The 18,357-nt window shown below is 41.2% G+C and overlaps 1 protein-coding gene across 1 annotated transcript in view; it reads left to right on the top strand.

The window, feature by feature from the left end:
- The window catches only part of aqr (aquarius intron-binding spliceosomal factor), a 63,264-nt gene that overhangs the window by 7,574 nt on the left and 37,333 nt on the right, over nucleotides 1-18,357 (top strand). Inside the window, exons 11-18 of the mRNA XM_030044275.1 lie at nucleotides 1,007-1,123; nucleotides 1,242-1,355; nucleotides 2,532-2,635; nucleotides 6,271-6,373; nucleotides 12,327-12,447; nucleotides 12,955-13,096; nucleotides 14,701-14,879; nucleotides 16,880-17,047. Coding sequence (XP_029900135.1) covers nucleotides 1,007-1,123; nucleotides 1,242-1,355; nucleotides 2,532-2,635; nucleotides 6,271-6,373; nucleotides 12,327-12,447; nucleotides 12,955-13,096; nucleotides 14,701-14,879; nucleotides 16,880-17,047 — 1,048 coding nt within the window. The remainder of the gene's footprint in view (nucleotides 1-1,006; nucleotides 1,124-1,241; nucleotides 1,356-2,531; nucleotides 2,636-6,270; nucleotides 6,374-12,326; nucleotides 12,448-12,954; nucleotides 13,097-14,700; nucleotides 14,880-16,879; nucleotides 17,048-18,357) is intronic.

Below are 18,357 nucleotides of genomic sequence, written 5' to 3'. Positions count from 1 at the left end.
TTCATATTCAATTTCACTTGCTCTTGTTTTGTCTGTCTTGGACTTCTCCTCTATCCTTTTATAATGTGATAGACTGCACACCTTTTTTTGTGCACCAGTCATCCTCTTGCTCAAACTGTCAGACCATCAAGATGTTCAGCACTTCTTTGTTATACTCCTGCTAAAGGAGCTCCTTTCATTTCATTTTGACAGGTTTCCTTTGTTCTTGGATAGATGTCATGTTACTGTGCTATAATGGGAATAGCAATCATGACTATAAATCTAGTTGAACCATTTATTTCCTGTCTTCTCCGCATAGTACTGTCAGTCTGTCTGTTAAACTGTATGTTGTCTCTGTGTGATGTGTTCCAAAACCACTTCTAGAAGAGTGGTTCTCAGCTCCTGTCTCCAGGGCTCTAAATACTGGCAGTGATTTTGCCAGTTTTTTTTCCTAGCTGTTTTATTCTAGCTGTCTAAACAGGGACTGGTAAATGGGAAGGCAGGTAAATGCATTTAACTCCATGACAAAATAGAAAAACAGCAGTACTCTGAACCCAGAGAACTATACTTGAGAGCCACTTCTCTAGAAATGAGCATGGATCAATAAGCTATATGGATATTCTCAGTTTGGATACATGGAACCATGATTGTTGTTGGGTCAGTTGATCTTTGTGACTCTTGAGATGGTGGCATTGACTAATTCTCTTTATCTATGGTGGAGGGGCATCAGACTTTGGTATCAGGTTGTTGCCTGTATCAGAGCAGGAATTGTGTGAGGGGGTGACTTTGAAATTTGTGGGTAGCTTCTAATTGCCTTATTTTACTTTACTTTGTTTTATTTTTCTGCCAACCAAAGATTAGCTTTCTCTGTGAATCTATTCGACCCTTTCCACTGAATTATGTTTTTCCTCTCCAAGTTTGCACTGATGAAAGAATCCCTTGTGCATCATAGTAATTTATTTTTGATAAAAAATTCAAGTGCAGATTTGCATTAGGCAGTTATAAACATGATATTGTCTACATTTAGGCTCTGCTGCCCACCAGGCGTTGGTTCAATACAGTGCTGGATGACTCTCACCTGGTGGTCAGCTGCCACCTGTCCAGTCTGGCCCAGAGAGAGAAGGAGGGTCACCTCTTCTGCCAGGTAGAACATACAAGGAAGGAAACACGCACACTGTACATATGCACACAGAGTTGAGAATCACCACAGCTGTCATTTCCATGTTAAACAACTGAGTTGTTTTATTGTGTCATCTCTGCAGTTGCTGGACATGCTGAAGTTCTATACAGGTTTTGAGATCAATGACCAGACAGGCAACGCCCTGACACAGAAAGAGATGACCACACTGCACTATGACAGAATCACCTCCTTGCAGGTAAATCCATAACTGCAGAAAGAATAATGTGCAGCACCATATCTCTGCCACTTTCACAACTGCTTTGCTGTTGTTTATTTATTAATTTTATTAATTTCTCAGGGACAGTGCACATTACTAAAAAGATGTATGTAAAAAGATATAGATATGCCAGAATTAGCCAGAAGGATAGTTTTCATCTGAAGTCTCTGGCCAGGTGTAAAATAGGCAATATGAAATCAAGAAACAATTTAAAACACATTATGGCAAAGACATGAATATGAATGGTATGTAAATTACAGTCAAAGCAGAAACACAGACATAAGCAATAACAGGTACAAGCAATTGCATGCAAGGCAATTTACAGTACAACAAGGCAAAAACAGACATGAAGAACAGTAAAAAAGCCAATAAAATGGCATGACAAAGATAGACATAAGCAGAAGCCATACATATTTGTCTGTTTTGGCTGAAGTAAACATAAGTGTGACAGACATGAGCAACAGCAAGAAAGTTAATAATTACAGTATGGCAAGCAAAGACAGAAATGAACACTGGACAACAATAGCCAACAGTGTGGGAGCATGCAGGATGTCAATAGACAAAATACACTGACAGTTGATGTATGTTGATAGACAAACACAAACTAGAATAATACCACACTTAAGAAGTTGTTTACTTTTTGTAAGTGGATTGGATGTTTCTGGGTTTTATTTTGCATCTGGAATACAGAGCATCATGCTAGGAGAGAATCATGAATACAGAACACTGCAGGTTTGCTGCCAGCTACCAGATGCCATTGCAGAGGTGTGATATCAATTGAAAGGAACCTTGACCTTAACCAGATGCCAATTTATGGAACATTTCCTTTTGTCAAGATTCTGCCTCATATTATATACTCAACTAGAAGGGATTGGCTTTTTATTAGCATTCTCACACACTCTTTGGTTAATTGCAATAGCCTCACACAAATGCTTTATTCTTAGTCAGATACAAAAAATGGCACAGCGTTACCCAGCTTATGCATGCATATGTCTCATTAGCCTGTCTTGTATGTTTGGTTATCATTTTCTAACCTTTGCCAAAAAATGGAATAGCCTTTGGAATCATAGTGATATCCAAAGTCAAATGTACCTATGCAATAATTTGGGTGTTAATTTGTTGAAATGTATTCATAGTGTGCTTTCTGTCTTGCAGAGGGCAGCATTTGCCCATTTCCCAGAGTTGCACGACTTTGCCCTTTCCAATGTAGCAGCAGTGGACACGAGAGAATCCCTGACCAAACACTTTGGACATCTCAGGTAAAACAAATGGCATGGAAAGATAAGCAATGAACTGGAAGCAACAAGTGAGTGAGTACACTCGCATATTATAGGTACTCAGGTGGAGGGTCAGTGTGTTGTAGGCAGATTAATAACAACACATTGTGGTAGCATAGTGTTGTAACTAAAAGACCTACAAAACCTAAATTATCGAGCTGTTCCCGCGTATTCAATGTGTCACTCTCCAACCTACAAGTGGCTCATGTTTGTCTGACCTATAGCTTACTGCTTGTTTTATGAACAATCACTGCATTCCCATTATGCAGTGCTCTTGGTGTCTTCTGTCACCTAAAAAGTTCAGACCATAATCCCTCTGAGCACTGCACTTGGCAAACCAATGAATGAACAAATAAATAACCAAACACGTAGAACCCAGCTTATATTGAGGTCCTCCCAGTCACCTTAAAAATACTGTGAAAATTCAGGCATACATGCAAAGTTGTATCAGTGATCCTATGTTGCATCCTAACTATCAGCGTCACTGTTGCTGCCTCACTTCCCTGCTAAATGGCAGCCAGTGAGCCCTTGAACAGGCAGCTGGTACCAGCCAGAGAGAAAGGCGCGCCTCATTAATTTAATCGATTTGCAGTGGCTTGAGAATAAACTCTTTGAACAGCTGTGTTTGTCAGATCACATTAGCCTGCCAGAGAGCCAAAAAGCCCCCTCACTTTGATGGACTGGTTTGTGTATATCTTTTTTTTTTGTTTTTACTTGTGGATGCATATGAAGTGGGGTAAAAGCACTTGTTTGCTTGATTCTTTGCTCTTTTTGATGACACCAGGGTTCCCAGCCTTTAATTTCAGTGGAAACAAGGGGATATCACTGACTCTAACATTAAGAGGGCATGAAAGTTTTTGTGCCTCTGATATAAAATTAATATGTATATATATGTCAGATTATGTTTTTGCTTATCTGTGAGGCCAAGGTGAAGCATTCAGATGCTTGCAGACTGAAAGGCAACATTCCCGCCTCCATTCATTTCTGTATGCACATCGCCACAACTTTACTTACCCAGGTGGCAGTAGCAGAGAGCATGCACAATTGTGCTTTCTGCTGCCATAGTCTAACAGGTCCTATTTTTGCCTCTTGCCTCTGCAGTAACTACTTGGAACCAATGCTGCTTGCCAGCCAGTAGATTATATTTGATGACACATAATGCTTTAGTTGAGCAGACAAAAATGAGCCTATTGTAAAATGCTGGCCTACAAGAAACTATCAGATTCAGCATTAAAGTCAGTGGGGCATTCCAGCTGGTAGAGTATATTTTATGTTTTGTTTTGTTTTGTTTAATCTTTGTGTGATTTTTCTTTTGCAGTCCTCACATTTATTTCACTATTACTTTTCAAACTTAAAAACAAAGCACACACTTGCCTTAGGTTGGAGGCAAATTTATTGCAAAGGGAGCTGGCGCTTCTGGTGATTGTTGCTTTTCGTCTGCAAGTACCTTTAGAAAGATGTGTTCTTTGCGGTCCCTGCTTCATTTTCATCATCTCTTTTTAACTTCTGTCCTGGATTATAGATGCTTAAGCCCCACCCTAAATTTCTTTGAGTCAGACAGAGGGGTATGAGCCGAGCTGAGCTGAATCAGGTAGAGACTTAGCTGAGCTGTTTTCATGTATTTCTAGAAGCTCTGCTCTTCCTCTCAGAATTAATGTTTTGAATATAGCAGGAAGTGCATTGTTCCCCACTCCACAACTGTCACCAAAGCAGCTCCTGGGGAACTCCAAATATGCCGATCAGATTTAACAAGGCACTTTCCATCCAAACAACTCAGGCTAATGCCAGTTTATTCCAACTGCGCTACCCACCAGCTAAGCTCCCAGTCAGCCGCCACTCTGAATTTATCCGCTAAGTCCCTCAAACACACAAACGCAGCATTATTGCGTAGCCTGCACACACACACACACACACACACACACACACACACACGCACACGCATTTCCGTGCTTAAACACACTTCTTACAGTTAAATAAAACATATTTTGTATCATTTCAGACCAAAGGCTGAATAGAATACACCATCAAAAAGTGTCACTTTGTAAAATGCAAGCAAAAACTGAGGAAATTCTTCACTGCAGTATAGATAAGAGTAATTTCTGTAATTGCTCTTGTTGATTAGTCATTAAAGGTTTATGGGGAGTGTCTCTGAAATTTGTTTCATGACATGGATTGACATTTGTATGTTTTATTATAACTCTAAAATTTAGGCATATTTGTGGATAACATAATGACTGTCTGGAACTTACTACTCAATGTGAATCCTGCATTAGAACATGGAGATTATACAAAAGGCTGCATTAAGCTGAACAACAAAAAAGACGGATTCCCTTGGTATTCATTAACATTCCCAATGAGTTTGGTTTTGCACAAGAGTGGACTTGCTCTTTAAGACTCTTTAAGAGACACTTCAAGACTCAACATTCTTTGGGACAGTGTATCTCATCTAGATGGTTCATGATATGAAATGTTGCAAAATATATAGTGTAGTTCACATTTTTAGTGTTTTGAAATGTTCTTAATTTGATCACCTAAAGATTAGTCAAAAAAAATCCCTGCATGAAATTGCTTATAAAAGTTTACACCAGCTCTTAGTGATAGGTCAGTTGAAGTCATACTTAATGAAATAGACCCCAGGTTGGAGAGGAAACTGATTACAAACCAGTTTCTATTAAAGAAAAATAGCCTTCATCCTTACCTTACCCTGCCTGTGGCTCAGCTGTCAGCCATGACCTGGTCCAGTCTACTCTCATCTCTGTTACTCTCAGTGAGTTGCTGTTTTGTTGCTAAGGGAAGAAGTGCTCACATGACCCACAACAAGCCATCTACTGGGCCACCAAACTGCAGCACTGGCAAAACCGCCACCCAAGTGGTCAAGCATGGCATCACTCTAACAGAATGTACACATGGACTCCTCTCGCACTTTCTCTCGCACACACACACACACACGCACACACACACACACACACACACACACACACACACACTCAGTGAGTGCCACATGTGGTTGTCACAATGTGTGTAGGCCTTGTCTCTCCTTGTGTACCAGACCCTGCCTGTGTCACATTGTGTCAGCTTGATTAAAACAGGTCTGTATGCAGAGAGCTGTGTCTCAGCTCTCAGAGATGGAGATGGGCTTTGATTTTCATAATCCTGACGCATCGATGCGCCCCAGCCCTTTAACACACACTTGCTGACAGAGCAGGAGAGCAGTGTCAAAGCAAAGCGAAGAATTGTCTCATGCCACAAAGCTAACAAGTGCAAGCACATTTAGAAATGGTTTGGTATCTTTGTGCAAATAGTTGTCACCGTTTGAAAAATGTTTTTCATAATTGATAAAAGAGGTGTCACCAAAAAGGAGGCTAAGTTGTGCATAAATTAAACATGATGCATCAAAGAATGGAGAATGACCATGCATTTCCATAGCTTAACCTTGGTCATTTCAGTGATCAGCAGATCACTTCCTTGGGACAATTAATCACTGCATGCTTGCTGTCATCAAAATTCACAATGGACAATCTTAATAGTGCAAAGATAGACAATTCTTTCACTTTCTCTCACTACAATATGTTCCTTCTTTTCTTTTTTCTCTCTTCCCGTTGTGTGTATGTCTCTAGTCCCAATACACTCCACCAGGTGGCCTCGTATTTATGCCTGTTGCCAGAGTTGGCTGAAGGACAAGACACAATCTATGAGAAGGAGTATCTCCTTGAGCTGCTGGTAAGTGCACTCCCTGCTCCTGTTGAACTGTCTGTGTGTTGAGCTGAAAGATCTCTGAAGAAACATGATAGAAATTCACTGTAGCCTCTGCTGATGCCTTAGCTCTTTTGACAGTCAAAGTAGCCTGCTAATAGTTTTCTCCTGCCTTGTACCTGGAATGGTAAATGAAGTTGCTGAATTTTTGTAACATTCTTTGGGACATTAAAATTATTTTTGGGTGCCAGGAAAAATGCCCAGTGATACAGTGATTCCTTTATTACATTTAACTGACAGTTGTGGAATGCATAGGTGTCTGGCAGTGTTGACAAAGAACTATAAATTGCAGATCCTCGTAATGGAAGGCAGGCAAAGCAACTACATCAAACCAGAGAGCAGATCATAATTCCAAGAATACCAAGTTAGTACTTGTGCACTTGTTGAGAACATTGTTCTCAAGATGTCTTGGAGTCAAGAATGTCTTGGTGACATTATTGCAAACAGACCCTGGGGTTTCCCATTCATTCTTGTCAGCTAAGTCAAAATGTAATGCATCCTTGATTGGCAGGTAAACTTCCAGAATATTGATCTATCTGTGGTCCTTGGCGTTGTCTAGTTTGGGAATTGTACTTTGGGAACTGTAGATTTACACAGTGTGGAGAACACAAGCGACAACCATGGATGTTGAGAAAGACTTAGAAACTAACACAGAAATACTGGAAATATGACTTAAAAATATTTTTCGTCCTTACTTTGAAAACAAAAACAAACAAACAAACAAAAAAACATACTAGTTAAATGATGTTTATAATGACTCATAGTTTATTGATGCTTTTTCATTAAATCTATGTGCACACGCAGTAACAAGCACATATATGAAAAATATTAGTGGTGTCAAATTATCGCGTTAATTGAGATTAATTAATTACAGTCATATTTAGCGCGTTATGTTTTTTAATCGAGTTAATCTAATTTTTAATCTCTAATTTTACTTTTTATAAAATCGGTTTGTAGGCGTTGGGCTTCCTGTGCTTAAGTTGTTGGGGGTGGAAAACAATGGTCAGTCACACCCTGAAGTGGACATTGATTGGCTGTCATTGTGTTTGTGCCGGCCTGTCACTGGCCCGGTGGCCTGCCCGTCTTTTTTTTTTTTTTTTTTTTGAAACAGGTCGCCGGCCAGGCCAATCAGCTGTCGGTCCGGTCCGGCTGGCCTCACCAGTCTGATCTTTTTTTTTTTTTTTTTTTTTTTTTTTTTTAAGTCAGAGAGACAGGCCAGGCCAATCAGAGGCCAGCAACCTGTGAAGAGGTCAAGACATGATTGGTTTGTTTTGATTGACACCCGCCCCAACAGTCTGAGTCCGTTGTAAACAGGCAGCGCATGTTGAGGAGGGGGTGTCGCGACTCGTGTGTGTGTGTGTCTGACTGTGGAGGAGAGGAGAGGAGGTGGAAGAAAAGGTTGCGTGATCGAAGTTAATACATTACCGTCAGTGGCGGTTCTGCCCATGTTGCCGCCCTGGGCGAAATTACTGCCTTGCGCCCTTTCGTTGTAGCCGCGCGCGCGCAGCAAGAACTTCCAAGCGATAACGGCCGCTACCGGTGCCCCTCTGGCGGCTACACGCGCCCCTCCCAGAGCAGGGGCGCCAACACCTGCACAAATAGCCTACCTTTTTTGGAAAAATGCTTTTTATATGGACAAAATCTTGTTTGTATATATATAAAAAAAAAAAGCCACCGGTCAGCATCAGGCGGGCCGGCCGCGGCACCGGCTTGATGCTTACAGGTGCCGCGCCCACCCGGTCAGGTCTGCCGGATCTGACAGGTTAGCAGCACACACATACTGCCATCCTCTCATTATAAATCAACTTTTGTTCATACGCGGCTGCAGCAGCACAACGGACAATGACACAGACAACATGGTTGATTATTGACTGCGCAATGCGGCCATTCGCCGGTAATTGCGGCATCAGGCGAGCCTACCTACTGGTTTATATGCAAGCACAATACATGTGTATTTGCTTAGACCCCAATATTAGACGAGGGCGTTTTTTCAGGGCATTTTCAATGGAAAAAAATATTGTCTTATATTCAGATGAATACGGTAATAGAAAACTGCTTTGCAGGGAGGATGATTTTTTTTTTTTTTTTTTTTTGCGCTCATGCCGCCCCCCACGTGACATGAGAATATGCCGCCCCGGGCGGCTGCCCGCTTCGCCCGTGCCTAAAACCGCTACTGATTACCGTATTCATCCGAATATAAGACGATATTTTTTCCATTGAAAATGCCCTGAAAAAAACGCCCTCGTCTAGTATTGGGGTCTAAGCAAATATACATGTAGGCCTATTGTGCATATGTAAACCAGTAGGTAGGCTCGCCTGATGCCGCGATTACCGGCGAATGGCCGCATTGCGCAGTCATTGCAGCCGCGTATGAACAAAAATTGATATGGCAGTAGGCTATGTGTGCGCCGCTCACCTGTCAGATCCGGCAGACCAGACCCGGTGCCTCGGCCGGCTCGCCTGATGCCGACCGGTGGCTTTTTTATTCAAACAAGATTTTGTCCATATAATTTTTTTTTTTTTCTCCAAAAAAGGGTCTTGAAAAAGAGGGGTCGTCCCCCCGAAGCGCATAGGACTGATCTGCTACAATAATGTAATGAATTTAAAGGGAAATACCTCAAGTTCAGGGCTTTTCTCAGCAATTTTAGGTGAGATTAAAAAAGAGATTAATTAGATCAATTAATTACAGATCATAATTAATTAATCTCTCAATTTTTTTAATCTCTTGACACCACTAAAAAATATAGCAGCTAAATGGGGAAGAAACAAACAAAAATGAAAAAAATATAATCTCATATCTCACAGCTAACTGCAGCATACAGCAGCACCCGTAAGGTTGGCTATATGTTGCTGCCTATAAATAATATGTATTTTCCATTATGCTCTTTATGCTAAGACAGACTTACTTTACCAAGTTCTTAAAATCACTTTATTAAAAAAATAAACAAAACAACAATAACAAAAGCAAACTGTTAATTTATGTTCTTATCCACTCATAATTATCTGTTTGATTCTCTTTTATTTTTATTTTTCTGGTAAATATGATCTTTTTCTCTGTGAATTAAACTTTCTCCCAGTTACTCATTAAGGCATCAGACCATTTTTTCCTGGAATGGGATCACTGAATAGTTTTATGTATCACAGTTCCATTATGTTGAAAGATATATGTACTCAGTGAACCTGGCATTGAAATTAAAAATAAATAAGTATTATTTGGAGCAGTAGTAACTAGCAGTGCACCTCTACAAACCATGTTCAGAGGCAGTTATTTGTAGAACAGTAACTGGCCAGCGAGCACTACAGCATGAGGGGCTTTTTGTTTTGCATTTCAAAGTTATTAATGTATTCTTTTGACCTTGGAATACATATAGAATCCCCTCTTCACTGTGTCCCACTTGAATTTGCTTTTAATTACTGTTTTATGTTGGCATTTGTGAGGAGTAGGGTGCACTGAGGATGGAGCTGATGAGAGATAGAGAGCACAGTTTTTTTTATTAACTCTTGAAAGACTAGAGCTCCTTTGATTGTCCTCTCTAATTCCCTTTCCCCTGCTCATAATTTTTCTTTTTTTAAACCCCTCCAGGAGTCTGCTGGACCCTTGTCCCGCTTGTGTCCCCAATACACACTCACACACTTTGTAGGCCACTTCATCAAAGTGGGTGCTGGCAGGCTGACCTGCGGTTATTCATAATTATCCTCTCAGACCCTCCCCAGGTCCTCTCTGAGAAGCAATGGAGAGGAGCTTTTTCATAATTATCTGATTAGATTGTTGCAGGAGCCAATGTCAGGGGACTCATTTGTGTGCGCTCGAGGTTGCCCCCAACAACCAAGATCTCTGACTGTGTGTGTGCAATAAACATGTGCCAGGGTCTAGGAAGGGACCACAGGACCAAAGCTCTGTGGTACAATAGCAAAACAGGTCACATTACTCCAGAGAATACACTCATCATGAGCTTGCAGAGGAGGAGCCGCTCCCTTTGAAAGGTAGTGCTGCCGTTTCACCAGTGCCAATATTAGAATAGTTGAGGCTATTTACTTCCCCTGATGGAAAAGATGAGCTGGTCTGTATTCTGCAGCAGATATCAATCTCCCTCACATGGTGAATAATTTATGTAAGGGGAACTTTTTTTTTTTTTTTTTTTTTCTCCACAGAGGGGACAATATGCTGTTGTGCCAGAATTGTACTGAATTTGGATGAGTCCATCATAATACCTGCAGGGATTCTGTCAGGAAAGCTACAGGGCAGTATAAACAGACTAATAAACAGACTAGTCTTCTAATAGCACGCCTAAGAGAACGATATGTAATTTTATATGTTTAAAAAATTATGCAGTTTATGTAAGACCGACCTTGGGTGAAATCAAGATGTTTTCACCTGTTCAGTTAGAGAAGCCGTGTTTCTTAAGTTAGAGGTCACAGGTTCACTCTCTGCCTGGGCCCTAATTTTTTTAAATTTATTTTTTTATTGGAATATTACTGCAATGAAAAAGCAGTTACAGTACAATCATAAACCTTATCCCAACCTGAAGAAAAGAGCCCAAAAAAATCTCATTTACCAACAACGCATTCATACAAGACGCATGCACACATCATGGGCCCTAAATTAACACTAATCAAGAACCAAAGCTTAGTAAAATTTGTCTTTGGCAGATTTTGTTGTCATCTTAAAAAAAAAAAAAGAATGCCTGTGTTCAAGTTCATTGTCATTTTGAAGTCACTGTCATGACATGCAGAGACACCGGTGAACATGGCTTTGAAAAGATACTCCCTGTGATGATTGTGTAGTGACACCTCAGCTTAAATCAAGACATTTTGAAATTTGCAGTTGGTGGTGTGTGGAAGCTTTATAGTCTATGCAATATTTATTGTTGTCAGCATGTGCTATGAATTGTGCCACACCTGCAGTTTTCTCTCAACCTATTTTATCTCACAAAAAGTACAGTATTTGGACTAGACACTGCTCATATGTATGTAGTTAAGCTCTACTGTATATCAGTGAAGAATTAAAATATGCCATGCATCACAGTTTTGCTTCAGTCATCAAAATGAACTAAAACCAGAGCAGTGTTTTGGGGTCTTTGCAATGTTGAAAGACACCTTTATGACTTAATGACTACTGGAAGTCTGCGGGTGCCTTCAGACAGTTAATTTTGAACACAAACTGTCTGTACTTACTTATATTATTAAGCCATTAAAGTGAAGCAGCTGTAAGGCAAAGCACATTGTCTTCAGCATGGTATTGGTCTCGGGAGTATTGTGCCATGCTGACCTTTCTTTGGAGCAGTCCTTGTCCCATCTGACTGTGAAATAACCCCAGGTGTCACAGTGATTGGCGGGGAACTTCGTACCATAACATGATTAGCCTGTTTCTGTGGCTAGTGGGCCACACATGAAAGCAGAGTGGGTTATAGCTCCTAGAGCATGGTAGTTTCACCAGAAGACAACCACCAACCTGCCCCACCCCTTGTTGCAATGCACTCTGTATGTGCCCCAGAATCAACTTAATGTGGGTCTGTGCTAATCCAACAAATTTTAAAAATATGTAGTCTACAGCTTAGCCTATACGCTTATTTTATCCATACATGTGTTCAAACTGGTACACAATTTAAACACATGCATACATTAGGTAATTGATGTCTAGTAGAACAAGTCTGGGGAAACATCTGATACATTTTTTTAATCAAACCAGATTTTTACAGATGGTCCAATTCAGAAGAATAGTTGAGTTTTTTTTTTTTTTTATAATTATTCCTTGCTTTGTCTTCTAGAGAGGGCGAGGGAAAGCATCCTTGAAACAGAGCTACAGGGACTGAAGGACTCTTGTTCATTAACCCAATTAACCCACTAACCCAATCTCTACATCTCTTTCTTTTGTCTCTGTTGCTCTATCTCTCTGTGTGCCACACACACACATATACAGGTGTCCCGCCATGAGCGCAGAATCTCTCAGATTGAGCAACTTAACCAGATGCCCCTTTATCCAACAGAGAAGATAATCTGGGATGAGAACATTGTCCCAACTGAGTACTACTCAGGCGAAGGTGCGTCTCTGTGTATGCTTATGTGAACTGCATTTTTATTTGTGTGTGTGTAAGAGTGTGTCAGAGCATGTGTGTTTGCATGCATGTCCAGCCAGTGCATTATGGCACTCACATGCATACAATCCCATGCTGTGTTATCCCTTGTTACAAGGGTGCTCATCTGGCACAAGGCTACTACCCCTCTCATGGGGAATCCTCTTTAGCTGGCAAGGGCACCTTCAATCACTAGGATACCACCCCCCTTTCAACCCAACCCTCTGCCTCCAAATGCATTACTTGTATAACATTGCAATAGACTTTATAAAAACAGGAATGGACATACTGTAGATCAGCTAATAGAAATAGATTGTTAGTGGTAAAGTGATGTGTCTCTTTGTCTTTTAATGCATAGAAAATTATTGTTAGCTTAAAGTGATTCCTTTGTCTGTGTAATCATTCGTTTACTTATCTATCTCTTACTTTCTCTCTCCCTTTCTCTCCCCATCCATCTATCTTTTATCTTTTTAGGTTGCCTTGCCCTGCCTAAACTGAACCTCCAGTTCCTGACCCTCCATGACTACTTGTTGAGGAACTTTAACCTTTTCCGTCTGGAGTCTACCTACGAGATCAGACAGGACATAGAGGATGTGGTGTCGCGTATGAAACCATGGTTAGATGTCTTCAAATATTTTAACCTAAATCTTTCTTAGTAAATACATTCTGATGCAGCAGTGTCCTCTGCTTTCAGGCTAGAGTGAGCATTTATTTGGAAATCTTGTTTGGATTTTAAAGGTGAGAGATGGGAAGGTCATTTAAGTATGAGCCGGGCACAGTATATCACAGATCTTCATTGAAATAAGCCCTCAACACCTGCAGGAGGCTTCTTGACAGATTTTGACCACTCAGAATTACCTCACTCAAACCTGCTGTTTGTAATGTGCAGGACTACACCACTGCACGTGTAGATGATGGTTACCAGCTGGAGAATTTCTGTTCTACAAGACTAGACAGCACGTGGAGAATGTAATGTTACATGTGAAGTCATCTCTAATCTCATGAATGTTACACCTGGCAGCTACATGAGGGTCCTGTGGTCATATTTTCTTCCAAGTTAAATTTTAAGAAAGAGAAAAAAAAATCACAGGAAATACATTAAGGAAATTGGTCCTCAAACCTAATTGAACATATCCAACCCTGAGTTTGAGTCACAAATTACATGTGCTCACTTATTCAAATTTTCAGGGAGCATGGAGTTATTTTTAGGAGAATGTGCTTCTTAAAATTGTAGAGCCTGGAGTTTTAGTCCAGTTTTGATCTGACAGGAGTGGAGCAGGCTGTTTTGATATCTTTGGACATGTCGAAGCATAATGCATCGGTTTTAGGCCCACATCATCATTGCAGTAGGCCCAGTGTTTCTTTAGATACTAACTTGGTAATGGCTAAAAGTAAGACTGACTTAAGGGCCCAATGTTTGTTCACAGAATCACCACAGAAATCCTACCTCCCCATCAATCCAATTAGATGGTATGGAGAGGGAAAAAACAAACAAAAAAAAAACAACAACAGAGATGTAGGGAGCCTTTGCACTATAAGTCAACCTTTTTTCAACTTGGGGTATGCAGGATCTCCTCCAAAAAATGCATGGTCCATAGAATAGGCGAATGTGAAGCAGCAGCAACTGAAAAGCAATGTGTTAAAAACTGCACTCACAATGAAAATGAGCACAAAAAACTTCCTCGTGCTGCTAAAATGGCACGGAGTGTTAATGAGCCCCGAAGCTTTTTGGCAAAATCTTGCCGTACATACATGAGCCAAAGAATAGCTCCACTGAACTAACTGGAGGATGAGTGCCTTGTTCAGGAATCATTTGATGGAGTTGTCTAGATTTTGTGAGATTGTCTGGAGACTTGAACCACTGACCTTGTGATGTGTTTATGATGTCTTGACCTAACAGTCTTGCTAAAGTCTGTTGCTTGGTTATTTTGGGTATGTCAATCCTCAACAGTCCACCAGCCACACCAGGTGGTATACCTTAAACCTCACCAAGCACTTGAACTCTGTTACTAGCCAAAGAGATTTTTAGAATACAGCAGGATGACTTATTGGTTTTTGATCTCTCAGCTCATAGCGGTTGTGGAAATTTCTCAGAACTAGTATAAATTTCTTTAAACTTTTATGTTTAGAATCTTTCCAAATGTCTGGCGGTCATTTCTGTTTGACGAATGTTCATTGTCTGTTCCTCTGTCTATATGTTGTGTGTTTGGCTCCATGCAGGCAGTCAGAGTATGGGGGAGTGGTGTTTGGTGGCTGGGCCAGGATGGCTCAGACGATCACTGCCTTCTCCATAGTAGAGGTTGCCAAGCCCAACATTGGAGAGAACTGGCCTGCTCGTGTTCGAGCCGATGTCACTGTCAACCTCAACATAAGAGATCATATTAAGCATGAGTGGGAAGGTATGAATTAGTCTCCATCTGTTTATTTCTAAGGGTCTATGTTTCAATTTATCTAGATCACTGTTTCTCAAATGGGGGTACGCGTAACCCCTGGGGGTACGTGGAGGAACTCCATGGGGTACGTGAGATTTTTAAAATATATATATATATATATATATATATATATATATATATATTTATTTATTTATTTTTTAATTAGCATCCATGCAGGCCTCCTGCAAAAACATTATTTAGGCTAATAAATATTCATTAAAATATAAATGGAAGTTCATAATTAAATACTGAATTTTAATATCAGTATTCAACTTGTTTGGTCATGTGTTTAATGTGCTGCCATCTTGGCCAGGTCACTCTTGAAAAAGAGATTGCATTTTATCTCAATGAGTTTTATCTGGTTAAAAAAAAAAAAAAATCATCATCCTGAAAAAACCCTGACATCCCGCCCCACCCCCCACCCCCACCCCACGGTCTAGTTAGGGGGTACTTGGCTGAAAAAATATCTCATAGGGGGTACATCACTGAAAAGAGTTTGAGAACCACTGATCTAGATGGACACATACAGTGAAATGAAAATTTCCCTTACCACTCTGTTCAGTTCTACCAGGTCTTGACTCATGACCCCTCCTCACCTTGTGTCTCTGTGAGGACATGCCGTTTCTGGATAGCCCCTACCACTTAGCCCCTTTTTTCCACCAAGGCAGTTCCAGGGCTGGTTCAGAGTTGGTGCCTAATCTCAAACGTGTTTGTTGTGTTTTGGCAGTCAAAGAATTGGCTCTTGGCCCAGAAAAACTGGTTCCAGAGCGGCACCAACTCTTTGCTGGGCAAGAAGCAAGAACTGTTTACGTAAAGGCAGGATTATCATTTCAGTGTTTCTATCAGTGTTTCTAACAGCTGAATCGAGATCCTGCTGAATACTGTAAAATGTCAATTAGTAGCCGAGGCAATCACATCAACAGTTGTGAAGCATCATGCTATGTAACAACCTATTTTAAACCCTGTTTATTGAAAAATTATATCAGCCTCTGACACCTTTTACAGTGTATTTCCCTTGTGAGCTCCCCTGTTCTGCCTACAGGACAGAAGCCACCCCCTCAAGCTGCTGCTGCTATGGTGTAGCCACTGTGAGGAGATAGTTTTTACATCATGTCCTGCTTGCTGCACTGGGACAGCAGCAGTGAATATCCGTGTCTGTTACATGATGCTGGGAAAGCAGAGATGTATATACAGATGTGTACAGTGACATAATGAGCCTGTGGAAAAGCAAACTGGTTGATAGACACTAGCACCAGCCCTGAATCAGAACTAGGTTTGTGTTGGTGGGAAGGTGGTCTTTGTTTTATTTCCCCATCTTCTTTCTCTCCCTTTCAGTGTGGTAGGGGACTGTAAATAATGTTAACTGTAGCATGTCAGCCTCAAAGACATTGATTCACTGAGAACATAGAAAGCACCCTGAATCCGTAGGCAGGCTGATAGCTGTAGCTCTCCAGAGAATGATATAGATTGTGTTCACATGCCAATGTATGCCAACTGTGTATGGCACGAGTTAAAACATGAAATACATCGGGTTTCTAAGTGTGTATGTGCTGTAGAAGTAAAGATAGAGGGTTTCTTTGATTGAAAAGGTGCTCTTGATGTATCCCACATTAGTGTATATTAACTAAGAATCTCATCTTTTAGCTATGATCTGCAGACATTCAGCTGGTCTTTAATGTCTTTCAGGTGCTAGCCTCAAAAATGTTTCTTTTGTTGTTTTCTCCATTGACTGCCTCCTTTGCTCATGCACCCTTTATGGTTACTCTCATTTTTTGTAGTTCAGTGGAGGGGGGGAGTATGATTTCATTTCCCTACCCTGACCGTTTCCCCATAGAATAATTAGAGCTTCATGTTTTAAAGATCAGGCAAACGCTGACAGGGCGGTTTCGCTTGCTCTGTCTCTAAACCTCCCCACAATACTCATTTCTCCCTCTCTCTTTCTCTCTCTCTAACCTCTTTCTCTCTAGGGCTGCGGAAGCACGATGTTTGCTTTCTGATCACGGTGCGCCCCAACCTGCCCTACGGCACACGCTTCGACCGGCGCCAGCCCTTTGTGGAGCAGACTGGCTTGGTGTACGTGAGAGGCTGCGAGGTGCAGGGCATGCTAGATGATAAGGGACGCGTCATTGAGGAGGGTACGCTCACATGTACTAAATGTGTGCATGCACACACATGAAAACATTCACCACTGATACATGAATATCATTACTTGTACATATGACATCCTCCCTCTCATCAGTCTCCCCCACACACCTGGAGTGCCAGCTCCCGGGCAGGGGGTCAGGGTGGTGTTGTCATGGTGACAGTCACAGTGCGACCTGACCTGTCCACATTAACATTCCATTAACCTAAGGTCGACAACAACACCTTAGAGCTCTCTGCCCTGCCCCGGCTTTATTTATTGGATTTAACACAAGAGTTGCATTGGCTGTATCTGATGGATGTGCCTCTGTAATAGAATACCAGACATGCTTCTCTGGCAGAATACAGTAATTTGCCGCATATGCTACTCTCACCTCTAACTCTGAAACAAGCTGTTGCCATTGAGTATATTTTTAGCAGAGCATATTATTTACTCTGAATGACACCGCGTTTTTTTTTTAATAAAAATCATAAAATTTACCCTCATCAAAAAGAAGGCTCACTGGAGGGGAATTAGTGTATTTCATTTGTGTTTATAGACAAAGAGCCCACCTAAGACTAGCTCGAAATTTCTTCCTGGATAGCATATATGTCCAACAAAGTGATCTGCTCCATTTCCTCCTGCTCCCCCCACAGCCCAGAGCAGTCCCTCCAAGTGGTTGGTTAACCCGAGTTAGCCTGTAGCCCTGCTATTCTAAGTGTTTGCCTTTTCCCCTGTCGGAACATGTGTCCATGTACTGCAGCACCCTGTCCCCTATCTTCTCTCTTCTGTTTGGATTAAATATGCAGAGGGCAGGGCTTTCTGAACAGACATCCTGCTAGGGAACATGCCCCTGCCACTGTCGGCTTAGTTAAACTTTCAGATCCCCAAGGGGGATGAGTGGTACGCTGGCTTACTGGGTCGAGGGGTGGTGTCACATTAATCACTGGGCACTTGGTGAAGGCGTGGGGAGACACAAGCTGAGAGGCGCATTTTGGGACACTATCCACCGACTAACAGATAGCAGGGGATTAGCATATGCAGTGCTCTCAGAAAAAAAAAAAAATATATATATATATTTTTTTTATTGGAAAAATTCAAGATGGATATTCAAATTTGGGATCATTATGTAGATTCCACCTGAATAAAATGAATAAATGCTTGAGGCTTTTCAGTAAATCCTGCATTGATTTAATCCCATGTTTTAATAACTGGCAGTTTATTGCAGTGACACATAAGCCCTACCTGTCTTGACTGCTCACACACAGCTTGGCCCAGCTGTCCACACTGTTATCCCCTGGTGTTGAGGGTGTAGCTTCCACT

The sequence above is a fragment of the Myripristis murdjan genome, chromosome 22, assembly GCF_902150065.1.
Source record: "Myripristis murdjan chromosome 22, fMyrMur1.1, whole genome shotgun sequence".
NCBI classification, from domain to species: Eukaryota; Metazoa; Chordata; class Actinopteri; order Holocentriformes; family Holocentridae; genus Myripristis; species Myripristis murdjan.
Note: the sequence above shows the minus strand (reverse complement) of the source record. Positions and strands in the feature narration are given on the sequence as shown.